The sequence below is a fragment of the Stegostoma tigrinum genome, chromosome 28 (genome assembly GCF_030684315.1).
Source record: "Stegostoma tigrinum isolate sSteTig4 chromosome 28, sSteTig4.hap1, whole genome shotgun sequence".
NCBI lineage: Eukaryota > Metazoa > Chordata > Chondrichthyes > Orectolobiformes > Stegostomatidae > Stegostoma > Stegostoma tigrinum.
In genome coordinates, this window is record NC_081381.1 from 35,027,851 (window position 1) to 35,043,736 (window position 15,886).

Here is a 15,886-nt window from a genome sequence, read left to right on the forward strand (position 1 = left end):
TCCTTTCAAACTTTTAAACTCAGGAGACATTTCCTTTCCTGCAGTGCCTTTCTCTACATCAATTACTTTTTAAAGATGTTACTTGATTATTGCAGTTCTGCACACGTTAGATAAGTGGTAGAAATTCCTAGTAATGCCAGTGAATTGGTTATGAAACTAATCACATCAACCCATACTGCAAATTGCATTACCTTCCTCATGACCTCAATTAAAAATAACTAATTATAAACTGATCTGGAGTCTCCAGCTCAAGCTAGCAAAGTTATTTTTCACTGCCTTTCGCTGTCTGGTTTTCCACAACAACTACATTACTTTGTAGACCTCTTCCTGTTGAAATCAAGATGGACAAATTGCCAGTGTTGAAAGCTTCAAAAAGTAGAACTAACAGCCCATTCTGCAGCAAACTCTGTCTCACACCACTCCCTGATTTTCATGGCTTTCTCTGAATTTAGTCAACCTCAGATTTAAGCAAGATTTCTTTTTATATCAGCTGTGAAGGACTGATGCTGAGCAAAATCATAACGATGTTTCAAGAGAAAATAAAGGAACAAATTTGATGTACTGGAAACTAAACTTTAGTGGAAGTGGTCCTTAGAATGCACACCCACTTAAACTGAAGCCTAATTGATTGATTGATCCCCTTGATATAACTGCTTTAATTAAGATAATAGTATCTCATATCCACAGAATTGACTGAATATCTGGACATCTATAAAGTATCAGAAATGAATTCTCTTTCAGAGTTTCAACTGCAGCCTTTTCAAGTTTCTGAACGTGGTCTAATTGACACAGACTCAGTGCAAGGCAATCTTTTCCTTCCATGGGTGTGAGAAAACTTCCTGAAGTAGTCCAGGAAGAATTTTTTTGCCTTTGACGATTTTCTTGCTGAAGAGTTTGAGCAAAACACTTGTGAATTTAAGTGATGTCTGATGCCTAGCAACAGGTATTTAGCGAGGTGCATCAAACTGAGCAGTGTAAGAGACACCAAAGCAGAGCAAAACAAACTGCATCAACTGATTTATTTCAGTGCAATAAAGAACATTGTTATTATTATGGGAAAAGACAGGTGAGTGGGGCTAGATGAGCAGTTCTCACAGAGAACTGACACATTCACAATGGGCTGAATGGCCTTCTGTGTTGTGACTGTTCTATCAGTTTATATCCGCTTTCTCCCACTGAGTACCATGTGCCCCACCTCATGATTTTCCTCCTCCTGTTTCAAATCTTGTTCTCATTTCCAACGTTGTATTAGGCAGGCTGATTCTTGAACAGAATATCCACCACATTAAATGTGACATTTGATATTTTTAAAGACAGTTCTATTCTTTGCTGTTAACACCATCTGTGTTTTTTTGATATAGCAGTATTAGATGCTAGGCTATTGGATTATTTGTTGTCAGGCAATGATATGTGTGGATTGCCCATCCCAGCCTTGCCAAGCGATGGATTTGGTAAAAGTTGGTCATTCTAATTACATGAGCCTGATAGTATCTGTGATTGAGTATCATCAGAAAGACTGACAACTCCCTTTTAGCTTGTGTGTTTAATCAGTTCTGCAGAGCAATCAGAATACTTCTACAACCAGTGAACAGCAGCTTAATGCAAACATTCAGTTCCTTCCCATGGGCCACATTCTGTGGAATAAATGATAAACATTTGAGAAACTCACCATGTCTTAAGAAAACCCACACAGATGTAGTGTCGGGCACACCCAAAAGCAGAAGGAAGAATCTATGTAATAAAATGTGAGGCTGGATGAACACAGCAGGCCCAGCAGCATCTCAGGAGCACAAAAGCTGATGTTTCGGGCCTAGATCCTTCATCAGAGAGGGGGATGGGGTGAGGGGTCTGGAATAAATAGGGAGAGAGGGGGAGGCGGACCGAAGATGGAGAGAAAAGAAGATAGGTGGAGAGGAGAGGAATCTATTGCTGAGCACATGGTTCCCATGTTTTGAGCACAACAACAATGCAGAATTTTTTTCCAATGTTAAATGTAAAGGTGGAAGACTGACACATCTGACTGCATTCCTTGAATAGAGTCACATATCTGCCCACTGTTAAATCTTTCCCATCCACACGTGCATTCAGTTACAGGAGGTCCTAATGCCAGGCTACAGTCAATGGCTTACCTTGTACCACACAATCTCCCGCAGCCTCCCATCTGTTTTGAAGTTGCATTTCAAAGTGACGGCATCACCAGCCACCACTGGGGAAATCGGTTCAATATTCACCGTCAAATATCCTGCAATTCCAACAACAAGAGAAGGAGGATAATGTTACTTCAAATCATCAAAAACTTCTCGACTCTGAGTTATGTGGTTATTTAATATTTGAATTCCAGATCTCTGCTTGAGGGCTATTCATAAAAAATAAAATCCAATTGTTACAAGAGTGCTCATTAACATTTCTGTTCTTTAATTTTGATCCATCCTCTCATTAGGCTTGATTTCATTTCATGGGGAAATGCAGCTCAAGGGCAAATATCACAATGCAGGGTACCACCAAGATTGAAAACAGAAAAGAAATGAAATTATAAGGAATTACATTACAAAATAGGTCATTTGGCCCATCTACCCTATGCTATCATTCATGCTCCATAACAAGTGTCCTCCCATTCTAGTATATTTAGTATAAGGTAGGGGTGGAGGTTAGATAGGCCTTAGGCTTAGAGTAAAAGTTTGGTGCAACATCATCAGCCAGAGGGCACTTACTGTGCTGTACTGTTCTATGTTATATGTTAACAGCCCAGTAATAATCCACTAGGCAGTCATCTCCCCTAGATATTTACTGACTGAGCCAATCATTTATAATGTGGTCTCATATGTTTCTAATCCTTTAGAGAATCTACATAATGTTGCTGGATGTATCGTTGCTTTTCATCAATAAATGCAAAACTTCTCTCGACACTGACAAATGGTAAGCTTTCACTGAATACAGGCTTCCTGGGCACTCTGCTTCAGATGTTCATGTGTCTGCTGCACTATCTGCGCACCATTCCTCCCACAAATAGGCATGACCATTCTAGATCTTTTAGGACAGTCCTGTATTTAGGGTGGTTGTCCCATGTCCAACTTTGTCCAATGCAGGGGTGGATTGTATCCTACATTTAGATTTGTGTGCACACGCACACTGTCCTTCTCTGAGCGGCTGCTCCTATAGGCTGACCACTTGGTCATCCCTTACTCCCAAATAGTGGACAACCCCCAAACCCCACAGTCCCCACTGCCAACGTGTTCCTTTTTCAACTCTGGAAATTTAATTACTATGCCTTGCGTGACCATTTGCAAAGTTGTTAAAATCCAGCACTGTTCATTTATTTGCAAGAGTCCAAGTGGAATTGATGCTTTACCTTAAATGCAAAGCCAGCTTCGGCTACTCTAGCATTCAATTGGATTTGGATTCGATTACGTGAGTCTGTGTACTATTAATGCTCACTGTGCTCAATTAGTGAACCCTGGGTGTGAACTCAAAAGAAGTAAACTACGTTGGGAGTGATCTACTGGCAACATGAGAAAGCCAGCAAGTGAAAACACTTCAAATAAATTCTTGCCACACATTAAGCTGATATCTCACATCTGTAAAACTCTGAGGTACAAAGCATACAGCGACTCCCAATTCCTATCACTATCTGCTTGCCCGGTTGGAAGTTAGAAACTAAGGAAGGAAACCCAACAAAGAATAGCTTGTTGATACACAAACAGCAGCCACTTGGCCAAAACACCAAGAGTTCCTAATCCTCACAATGTCACATTCGAACACTCATTTGCAGCTTAGGTGAAGACAGGAGTGATTAAAAAGAAAGGAAATGTGAGAAATGCTGGACCACTTAATAGCTGTAAACGCTCATCTGAATTTTTGAGCAAGATTTACCTTCTATCTTCATTTATTTCTAATCTTCCAGATTGTGGCAAATGGGGAACAGTGTCAGCATATGCTCTCGAGGTCTAGAACCTGGTCATTCCCATTTTCACAGATCTGACCACTTTTTAACTTCTACGTTCCTTTGTACTGTTAAATTTGAATTCAGACTTGGTTTTAAAATGGTCAGTAATAACAGGGCCTTGGCGTAGACTCTCTCGGCAGAATTAACAGAAGGGGATATTGCCCCAGAAAGTCATAGTTTTGAAAAATTGCAAATGTTAGTTCATTGGGGGGCTTCAATAAGGCAGTAAATTGAGACTACATCTGTCAGGGTGAATGGATATAAAAGTCTAGTTTTACAATTCCAAAGAGGAGCAGGTGGATTCTCCTTCAGTGTTCTCGTCAATTGTATCCCTTAACATAAATACTAACGATCTCTTCATGGAATCTTTCTATGTGTAAACTAACTGTTGTATTCCATATTTTATAATAGTGGATCATTATCGAAAATATTCAATTGCCTGTTAAATCCTTTGGGACATACTGTGATCACAATGGGCACTATTCAAATGCAAATACTTCCTTTCTTTACATAAACTGTTCACTGAATCATAGCTAGGTCATGAATCAGGAATGAAACTTGAATCAACCAATCATGAATCAAGCTTTTTCCTGACAACAACTTTATTTGTTTGAATTAAATCCACACTCAAAGTCCAAGCTTTCTTTTTTTTTAATAGGGATAAGGCAGGCAAGCGGTATCAAGCAAGGAGTATCAGGTTGGACACAATCACATTGAATGATAGAGTGCACTTGATTGGCCAAATGGCCTACTTCTTCCACTGGCCTTAAATTAACCCATTTCAACATGACACGACACACTTGGTGGGAGTTGAACCCAGAGGTAGGGACACTTCCACTGCACCACAAGACCCCTATATCTTTTTGCTTAATGCTTTTTTTGGGTACTCAAATGAACAGTTTTACATCAAGAACCGCTGTAATAAAAGCAAAATCTTCAAATAAAGCTTACAAAATTAAATTAAAATATCCTCTCCAGGGATATGGAGGGCGTGGGGGAGCTTGGAGGGGGTGCAGAAGGTCTGAAATGTGTTAAGGTTCTCCGCATGCTCCCCGTCCAGGGCCATTCAGGAATAGATGGAACTGTGGAAGACTCATTGACAGTCAGGTCAAGTGACCTCTTCATCTACTTTCTTTTCTTCTATATCCAGAAATGCTCTTAAGTGTGACTGAAAGCGTTGATTCCTCCCATCAGCAAGTCACCAGTGGTACTTTTTTAAACCTAATAACCACAAATCACCCATGATTCCCAACCGATTAATTTACACAAAAAGCCCATTAAAGCCAACACAGACCATCAAAGGTGAGGGACACTGTAACAAGTATCAAATCTCAAAGAAAACTCACAAAAGTCACAGTAAAAATTGGGTTTGAGGAGAGACACTTTAGACCCTGTGTTACCCACCAAGCCATGGGAGAGACTCTTAATATGATTTTTTTTTGAAAACCAATTTAAATGAAACCAAATTAAATCACATTAACAAGTGTCAGCCCTTAAAAAGACACTGTAACCACAGTCAAATCTTTAAAGGAACATTATCTAATTAATTAAAATACCATGTTGGGGGAAGAGGATGCACTCCAGCTACTGCAGTGCCTAGTGATTGCGGAAGGAGTCTCTTTGTCAGCTGTGCTCAAGACAATCAATTAACACCATCACCTAATAACCTCATCTTTGTAATCATCACGATATTAACATTACACTAATGTAAAATGGGAAAATGCGAGCAAGTGACGGAGCTGCTCCTAGTATTGCTTTAACTGGCCCTTAACCCAGGGTGTCAAGGAAGGCATGAGAGACAATGTTTATTTAGATCTGCCTTTGTTTACTGTCCCACCCTCGTGCAAGGCATAGATGTCATGCCACCCCAGGGAGAAAGTAACAACTAAATGACAACTTTTAACACAATGTGGAAATCTGAAAGGTTGAGAGGCAGGTACATACATTTAAATTTGCAGCTTCTACAAAATCAGGCAAAGATGTGAAGTAGTGGCAGCACAGATACAAAAGTGAATGGGATAAAATATGCGAAGTGATTAAATGGCGGCAGCTGGAATTTGATGCGGGGAAGAGTAAAGTTCAAGGATCAGAAAAATACATAGCATGCCTGCCCCATTAATACCACTGAAATAGGTAAGGATAAATCTGAGAGAGATCCTGAAGGTGCTGTTAATCATGAACAAATAATGCAACATGACAACAAACTAAAGCAATGCTGCTGTGAACTACATAGCTAAAGTAGAACTACAGAAGGCAGAGAAAGAAAGGAATTAAGTGCATAAATGATCTGGTCATGTTGCTCTTTGACTATTTCATCCAATTTCACTGTCAAGAGAGAGGTACATTTGGGAAGCTATCTACTCAGAGTTTGAAAACAACATTGATAGGGTATTACACGGTTGATTCATGACTGTATTGACAATATGCAATCTGAGCCCAAATAGCCAAATGAATAGCAACCCAGCTACAGGTCAAAAAACAGAGAGTAGGAAGTCAAGGGTTGCTGCACATACTGACATTACAAAGCAAATTGGTATTCCTCAGACATCAGCTACATGGCCAATTGTAGACTGTCAACAAAAAGAAAAATGCAGCAAAATACAAAAGGGCACTAATATACGCGCAGAAAGGGCACTTAATTAGCAAACTAATCTTAATAGAGGTAAATGTGAGTGGGTGTATTTTGACAGAATGAATAAAGAGACACTCAGTTTTTGTATCTAATAGTCAACATGGATTAGAGGTACATTTAGATCTAGGAGTGCTCATGATGGTAGAGTTTATGTTGTTTTGGGAAGATATTTAAACCAGAGGTTAAAATTGAGAATTCAGAAGAAACCACTTAGCAAAACAATGCTAAGAATGTGGGATAATTATCAATATCACAGATACATTTAGAGGAGAAATTCAGTAAGTACATAAGAGAGAAAGAAATAGACAGTTACTCTGATAATGGAGAAAGCACAGTATGGAGCGGAGGAGCATAGCAGGCCAGGCAGCATCAGAGGAGCAGGAAAGTCGAGAAGGATCCTGACCCAAAACATCAACTTTCCTGCTCCTCTGATACTGCCTGGCCTGCTATGCTCCTCCACTCCATACTGTGTTATATCTGACTCCAGCATCAGCAGTTCTTACTATCACTGATGCTGAGATAAGGTTGGGTGAAAGGGTTGGGAGGACATTTGCAAAACACAAATTCCAGGCTTGACCCAATTGTGCTGCAAGGCCTGTTTCTGTGCTGGAGGTTCATTCCAACCAATATAAGCGCTGGAGAAATTTCTGGAAAGAACGTTGAGCTAATTCTCACTGTCAGAGCTCTGTGGTATCAAGACAAGCAGAAGGAAGACCTTTCAACTTGAAATGTACACATACAAAAGGTGACCTTAAAACAATTATCAAGGAAATGGAAAAGATTGTCCCTGAAATATATTAATACTTTAAACAAAAGTGGTAAAATTAGAGAACATAGATTGAAATTGACAAAAGGTCATTTAGGAATGAAATTGAGAAAATCGTCGCATTATCGTTGCTCATAAGCTTCAATATAAAATACTGAAAACTAAAGTCTTGGATTTTTTTTAAGAAACACATGAAAACTACAGGGCCTTCCTGAATGTAAAATGAAGACGGGTTTCTCTCAGCTGTAATTACCTTGTGACCTTATGATGTAGCTCCCTAACCCTTCTGCTATATATTTGTTCACAATTATTTTCTACCTATGATTCACAAATGACAATAAATATATCCTGTTGTTCCTAGCATGATGCCATATAGTTTTCAGGTTCCAATGCCACTTTTTGTTGCCCTATTCTGTAATTTCTTTACTGAAATAATACAACTGACATAACTGCAGCCAGATTAAATCAATAACAACTTTTGTTATCATTGTGCCTGCAATGTACAAAAAAATGTCCTCAGGTGCTTCACAGAGGCATGAAGAATTATATGGATGCAAAATCAAATGCAAGGTTGAGAGAAAGTGCTTTTTTAAGAAAGATCTTAAGCAGAGTGAGTGGCAGTGATAAATGTTGACACATGCAGGGAACCTCACAGACCATAGCACCTGAATGACTTCAGACACAGCCACAGAAAGTAGATTGAAACGAGAGGTCATGCAAAAAACATCCCTAGGATCACAGGAATTGAGTTCGAAGACAGTTATAGCACTGTTGGTGTTTACCGCCACAGATAGGAAGGGAGCGTAGAGTGTTTTAACATTTATCATGCATTTGAGTTATTGCGGGATTAGCACAGGTCAGTGAGGATATGATAATTGGTAAGTATTTCACTTTTGCAGGATAGGATATGGACATGGGAATTTCAGATCAATTTGCATTTCACTAAGGGAGAAAGATAGGAGACCACCCAGAAAACCATTGGGGTCATTGAGTCCAGAGGTAATCTAAAATGAGAGTTTTAGCAACAGATGGATTGAAGTAGGGATGGCAGCAGGCAATATTACTAAGGTGGAATAAATACAAAAATGAGAAATGAATTCAGCAGCATCTGCGGAGCGAGACAATATCAATGTGTCAGGTTAATGACTTCTCAGTTGGGATGAAAGGTCGTTGTCCTGAATTGTTAACTCTATTTCTCTCTACAGATCCTGTCTGATCTTTTAAACCTTTAAAACATTTTCTGCTTTAATTTAAAATTTCAGCGTTCACAGTTAATAACTTTTGCATTAAATATAGACAGGTGGACCAAGATAGCTTAGGGTCCAATAGTTCAAATCAGTTTGTAAATAGTTTGCTTTAGCCTTAAGCAATGATGAGAAAGTGAACTAATTTTGTAGAAAAGGCAGGGTTTAAGGTGGTGGTAGAGTTAGTGATGGGGGGTAGAATTTGAAGTAATGTAGGACTTGTGGTGGAGTAGGGTTTGTGGTGGGTAGAGTTTGAGATGGGCATACAGTACGTGGTGCGTTAGACTCCAAGGAGATATACGGTCTGTCGGAAGGCTAGTGTTTATGATAGATGTCCGGTTTGAGATAGCGTCGATATTATGTGGGGATAGATTTAGCGGTGGGGTAGGGTGAGTTGAGGGTGGGGTTTGAGGTGGGGGTGGCATTTGTCACAGGAGAAGTGTTTGTGATGGGGTGGGGTTTGTGGCAGGAGTTGGGTTTGTCACAGGAGAAGAGTTTGTGACAGGGTGGGGTTTGTGGTGGGAGGAGACTTTATGGTGGGGGCAGACTTTGTGGTGTGTGGACCTTGTGGCAGGGCTGGAGCTTGTGGCGGGTTGTGGGTTTTAGGGGGTGGCGGGGAGCTGGATTGGTGGCTGAATGGAGGTTGGGGCTGTTTCTAGGTGCCAGGCACATGCCCAGTGGGAAATTCATGTCGCCATGTTGCAGGGGACATCACACTAATTGGCCCTGTCGCAGGAGGCTCTGTTAACTGCAGGCCTGAGCACCTTCTGAGCTCCAAATAAGCAGCAAACTATGACAGATGATAAGACAGGGGCACTTCAAGATGGAGACCGGAAACTCAACTGTTTTCAAATTAAACAAAGACAGAAAAATCTTCAAGCCATGCCACCGCTGTACAGGCTGGATTGAGGTATATCAACAGGGCAGCACGTGGGGGGTCTCTGTCACCTTCTCCACCCTCCAACCCATCACCAAGCTCTGTAGAAATGGCCTGGAAGTGGGATAAAGCTGAGGAATAGCTACCTTAGCCAGCGGGGGCTATGGTTAGTTTCTGCCTGTCTCTGATCTCATCCCTGGCAGAGTTTTAAAAATTCAACCTTGAGCTTTCAGCAAGTCTCTGACAGTTTAGAGATGGAGAGCAGACAGGAGAGGCAGTGGGGAGATAATGCATGTTATTATCAGGTTATATATAGGAGCTTGTGGATGCTGACACCAGCAGGCAGCAGAGGAGGAGAGAAGGATACATCCTGTAGGGGCTCCAGAGGTAACAGTGCAAGGCTAGGACTGGACACCATTTCTAAAGATGCCCTGGAGATTGTGCAGGATAGTGCCTGAAAGAATCCGAGTTTCATCAAGAAAGAAAGAGTCAGATAGCAGGTGTTGGAAGGGGTGCTATTTTGGTATTTTAACTGTGTCAAAGGCTGAAGCAAGGCTGGAGACAAAGAAAGTATGGTAGTGTTAGTCATAGAAAGCATCATTGCTGGTATTAGATGGGGTCAATCCAAACTGTGGGAGAGATAGAAACCCAACTAAAATAGGAGAGAAGGGAGGTGATTACATGTTAAAGCACTTTGAAGATTAAAAGGGGGTTTATAAATTATAGTTATAGATATTGTATTTCATCTCTGTATGCTTTCCTGCCAAAATTTTCTTCTTTGAACTCTTATATCCACAATTCATAGTGGATACTGTATATGTAAACGTGTCGCTGCAATGAAGGGTCTAGGCCCGAAACGTCAGCTTCCCTGCTTGGCCGGCTGTGTTCATCCAGCTCTACGCCTTGTTATCTTGGATTCTCCAGCATCTGCAGTTCCTATTATCTCTGATACAATTTTAACCTCACTGCGAAGCCTCTTCTAAGGATGCTTACCCTGAAGAAGTTACCCTCCTCCCTCCAGACAATCCTGAGGGGATCTCTCTCCCACCGCAACTCTCTTGTAATCTCTTTAGCCTTGAAACTGCTCGACCATGTCCTGAAGCAAACCAGGTACAAAAGATTTCTGATGAAGGGTCTACGCCCAAAACATCAGTCTTCCTGCTCCTAAGATGCTGCTTGGCCTGCTGTGTTCATCCAGCTCCACACTGTGTTATCTCAGATTCTCCAGCATCTGCAGTTCCTAATATGTCTCATGCCAATTTAGAGTCAGTTTTCATTATATATTGTGAACATGGGATTTCACAATGGAAAATCCAGCTTGATGTACAACTTCTAATATATTGTATTTTAGTGCAAACATTAATCAGTTAAGACATTCTTTTGTGTAATCGCAACCTGAAGTCTGAGTGAAACACTTTTCCAGGAAATGGGAGAGGTTTGGAGGGAGATAGTAGGAACTGCCGATGCTGGAGAATCTGATATAACAAGGTGTAGAGCTGGATGAACACAGCAGGCCAAGCAGCATCAGAGGAGCAGGAAAGCTGATGTTTTGGGTCTAGACCGGAAAAAATGTGCATTTTTTCCCCCAACCATTATTTCACATGTAATTTACTCCAGTGGTTCTGCACAAGCACTTCTGTTCTGTCCCCTGATCAATGCTTGATGATTGTGCTTCCAACTGTCCATGTGTAATGGGTCACTGGGAAACAGGATGAGGCTTGATTGTGAAGCTCTCTCACTCACTTATGACACACAAGAAGTAAGGTCTCTTAGAGAAGGTGGGAGGGTTCCTGGCAACTCTTGGTCACAGCTTGAGGAATGACACTAATTATTCTTTTTAATTTAAAAAACTTTATTCATAAAATATATATATCAAACATTGGTGTTTGACTCTATCCAAACAAACCAAAAGCATTTCTTACTTGAACAACCTACATTTATTTGCATTTGAGGCACTGGGATGGTCCAATAACTGCACAGATCCCAATTTAACTTTGGCAGAAGGACCTCAGATGGTGGTCATTCCCCACTGGGTCTTGGCAGCAGCTGTCCCAAGCTTTAGTGTGAGCCTCAGCATGTAGTCCTGGACCTTGGAATGTGTCGGTTTGTAACATTTGGTCGAGGTCAACTCCTTGCTCTGGAAGACCGACACGTTTTGGGTAGATCGAAGAGCATCTTTCACCGAATTGATGGTCCTCTAGATGCAGTTGGTGTTTATCTTTGTGCATCCTGGAGACCAGACCATAGAGCACACCAATCTAATGGAAGACTGTCGTTACACAAAGAAATCCAATACTGGCCCAAAACCAAAGACTTCGCCAGGGTTATTGCATATTATAGAGAAAGTGAGATATACACATTACCAAGAAGAAATGTTAATGTGATGCCAAACTTGGGTCTGAAATTCTTGTGGGTGACAAGGGAGAAATAACAGAAATATAGAGTTTCATCCTCTTGGGAAAGGATTCAATCAGAGTAGAGACAGTATAATCATCTCAGATTTCAACCCAGTCAGGAAGGGGTCACAGATCAGCTGGGAAATCTGGAGTGTGCACATTACAAAACATCAAACTACAACAGCATAATATCCAGAAACCAGAAAATCAATCAAGAAGCTTGTTTATATTAAACTAAATTAAAATAAAACAATGCGATCACACCAGACAAGTGCACTATAGCAGAATGACAGTTAATTAATGAGGCCATGGTATAATTAATATGGACTCAAAAACACTTTTAATTATTGGCACCAAGGAAGAAAATTCCATCCATTGTTTGTTGAATATTTTATTTCTAAAAATGATTATGGGTCAAATTAGCAATAGCAAAAGAAAATAATAGTGATTGATGTGAACAGTTTAATATTTATGAATTAGCATCTTCATTTGAGTCAGATACTTGGATGGGAGTCAGGTTATTATTTAAGTCTTACCACATCCTGCAACCTGGAGCAAAGAATTAACTATTCGTAGGCCCCAGAGGTCTGGTAATGGACAAGATAGTTAGTAGTTCCTTGTACTGGGTAAATTAAATGTGTTCTGACCTTCAGTGTATCTATGAATATGTTTCATTTTTAATTTGATGCAGAGTGAATAGTTGCTAGTACTGAGGTTCTGGCCAATATGTATATCGGGGAAATGTCAGATGGATGGAATGGGAATGGATTTGCCGTTTGCCTACAAGGAAGGCTGCCAATGCCCAAAGAATCAGACCAAAGAGCATCTGGGGGCATTTATACTTGACTGATACATCCTTCATCTATTCAGGTAAAGCATACCCAGGTGCTTTTTGACAGCTTGGTGTAACCATACATGCCTAACCAAGCCAACAAGTAACAATGGCAACATGTCCTTCAATTTCTTGTCCAAAGCTGTTTTGTTACTGAGAAGTAAGGTCAAAGAAAATGTGCTAGTAAACAGATGGAAGGAACGGAAGCCAACGATATCCTGGAAACGCCATCTCCCTTTCTTGAACTCATTCTTCCTCATAGACACAGAAGCTTCTAACAGTGTGACAGGAAGGGGTAGAATATACATGCAGCAGAAATTAGAACCAAAATCTGTAATAATGTTAAAAAGTTAAATCTGAAGATTCATTATACAAATGCACACAGCATTTGCATCACATTAGATGAATTGACAGCACAAATAGAAATCAATGGTTATAATTTGGTCGCTATTATGGAGATATGATTGCATGGTGTCCACAACTGGGGACTCAATATTCCACGGTATTCTGGAAGAATATGCATAAAGGAAAAGGAGGTGGGGTTGCTTTGTTAAACAAAGTTTAAAACAAAGTGGCGCTGAGTCACTAGATGCAAGAGTTCATGATGTGATAGCAATTTTAATGGAAAGAAATCATGGTTGGGAGTCATCTCTCGGCATGTGAATGCTTGCCACACTTTAGGCCAAAAACTAAATCCAGAAATAGTGGAAGTGTGCAAGAAGGGCATCATGATTGTCATGGCTGATCTTAAGCTGCATATTGACAGTACAACTCACGCAGACAAGGCAAATTTGTACAGTACATTAGGGTATATTTCTTATGGCAGTATGTTGCACAACCAACCCAGAAACATGCTACTAATTAGGTAAGATTAATGAGAGATCTATAATTAGGGGTCCTTAAGGAGTTTGTAATCACAATATGGTAGAATTTTGAATTCAGTTTGAAATAAGAACAACAACATAGACCTCAAACCAATGTCCTCAACTTATGAGGCAATTACAGAAGTATGAAGAAAGAGAGTTGTTGAAAGTGGCCTAGAAAAATAGAGCAAGGGGAAGTCAGTCAATGAGCAATGGCAAACACTTACACAGATATTTCAAAGTGCTCAGCAAAAATGTATTCCAGTAAAAAAGGAGGACTTGATGAGAAGGATGAACAGTCCATGGTTAATAAAAGTGATCAAGGAGAGTATACAATCAAAAACTGACACTATTTAGTGAAAACTATTGGTGTGCTAGAATTTTGAGGTTTTGTTTTTAAGGAACCAGCATTAGATAACTAAAAAGCTAGGAAGGAGCTAGAGCTTTAATTATGGAAGTAAATAGGCATAAAATACAAAAACAAACAGCAAGAGCTTCTGTGAGTTTATAAAAGAGTAAGTGTGGGACCCTTGGAGAATGCAATTGGGAATTTACAAACAAGGAACAGCAAACTGATAGCTATTTAGATTAGTATTTTACATTGGTCTTCATGGTAGATAAAAATCCTACAGAAAACAGATAGGCAAAGTGCTAATGGGGGTAAAACTTGTAAAAGTCTCCCACACGAGGGGCAAAGTATTTGACAAACTAATGGGATTAAATGCAAACAAGTTGCCTGGACCTGATGACCTGTATGAAAGTTTTAAAGAAGGTGGCTACAGAGATAGTGAAGGCATCGGCCAAAATATTGCAGAACTAACCAAATTCCAGGATGAAGCAAACTATTTGGAAAAATTACTAACCTGACACCCCTGTTCAAGAAAGGAGGGGGGCGGAAAGCAGGAAATAATAGGCCAGTTAGCCTTACATCTGTCACTGGGAAAATGCTAGAGTCCACCATTAAGGACAAAATAGCAGGACATTTCAACAAGCTTAATGCAATCAACAGAGTTAACAGGCTTTGTGAAAGAGAACTCATGTTTCACCAAATTTCTAGAGATCTTTGAGTCAATAACAAGCAGAGTTGATAAAAAGGGAACAAGGAGGTCTGATGCATTTGAATTTCCAGAAGACATTCAATAAGGAGTTGAGGCAAAGGATTGAACAACCATTACATTATGGAAAGGTAGGGCAGACTTGAGGAACCAAATAGCTCATTCCTACTTTTATGTTCTTGCATCCTGTCCCTTCCTCTAATCTCAAAGCCAACCTTTTGTCAAATCCTAAGGCCTCTCAACACTTGCATTGATATGAGAAATAAAGATAGAATGGGTTGGATCCTCATTTATGAGCATACCACTGGACATGAGTGTTGTTGGCACTGGTTAAATTGTTATTTGTTTCTGCATGTGGTCAAAGGGAAGGAGCCACTGCCCATACCACTTAATGTGAGCTATGCCAGTCAAGCCTGCTACATTCCGCACCCTTACCATTCCTTATGGTTCTCTAACTTGGAAATCCCAGTTATCAAGCATTGAACAGTGGAATTGTGTTCATAGATCACGGAATCTTTACAATGTGGAAACAGGCCCTACGGCCCATCAAGTCCACACCGACCCTCGAAACAGCCCACCCAGACTATCACCCTATAATCGACCAACTTACTCATCCCTGAGCACTACAGAAAATTTAGCACGGCCAATCTACCTAGCCTGCACATCTTTGGACTATGGTAGGAAACCCATGCAGACATGGGGAGAGCGTGTAAACTTCACACAGATAGTCAGCTGAGGATGGAATTGAACCCAGGTTCCGGGCACTGTGAGGCAACAGTGCTAACCACTGAGCCAACTATGCCATCTCAATATTTAAGGTGGTATCATAGAATCCCGACAGTGTGGAAGCAGGTCATTCAGCCCATCAAGTACACATCGACCCTTTCAAGGACATCCCACTCTGACACACCGCCATTCCTGATCCTTTCACATGCCAAACCACCGATTCTGCAAACCCTTGGACTATGGGAGGAAACCCACGCAGACATGGGAAGAATGTGCAAACTCCACACAGACAGTCCCCCAAGGTGGAATTGAACCCAGGTCTCTGGCACTGTGAAGCAGCAGTGTTAACCACTGAGCCACTGTGATGTTTAGGACCTTCATGTCATACTGGCAAACAGAACTCTGGCCTCCCTATGGCCTTTCAGCCTGCACTAACTCACAAACAGAAAGTACATCCAACAACTATCCTGCAAAGATGGCCAAGCCAACAAAGCTGCTTCTGCGTGATGGCTGCCAGCACGTTTGGGAGATTTGCTTTGTTTGGGAGTCCCG

General features: G+C 40.7%; 1 protein-coding gene across 5 annotated transcripts in view; it reads right to left on the bottom strand.

Annotated features, from left to right (window-relative positions):
- The window catches only part of LOC125466816 (immunoglobulin superfamily member 21), a 394,787-nt gene that overhangs the window by 287,980 nt on the left and 90,921 nt on the right, over window positions 1-15,886 (bottom strand). For all 5 annotated transcript variants that reach the window (XM_048561888.2, XM_059638048.1, XM_048561885.2 and 2 more), the window contains one exon: window positions 2,130-2,242. In XM_048561888.2, the coding sequence (XP_048417845.1) occupies window positions 2,130-2,161 (32 nt within the window). In that variant the 5' untranslated portion in view covers window positions 2,162-2,242. The remainder of the gene's footprint in view (window positions 1-2,129; window positions 2,243-15,886) is intronic.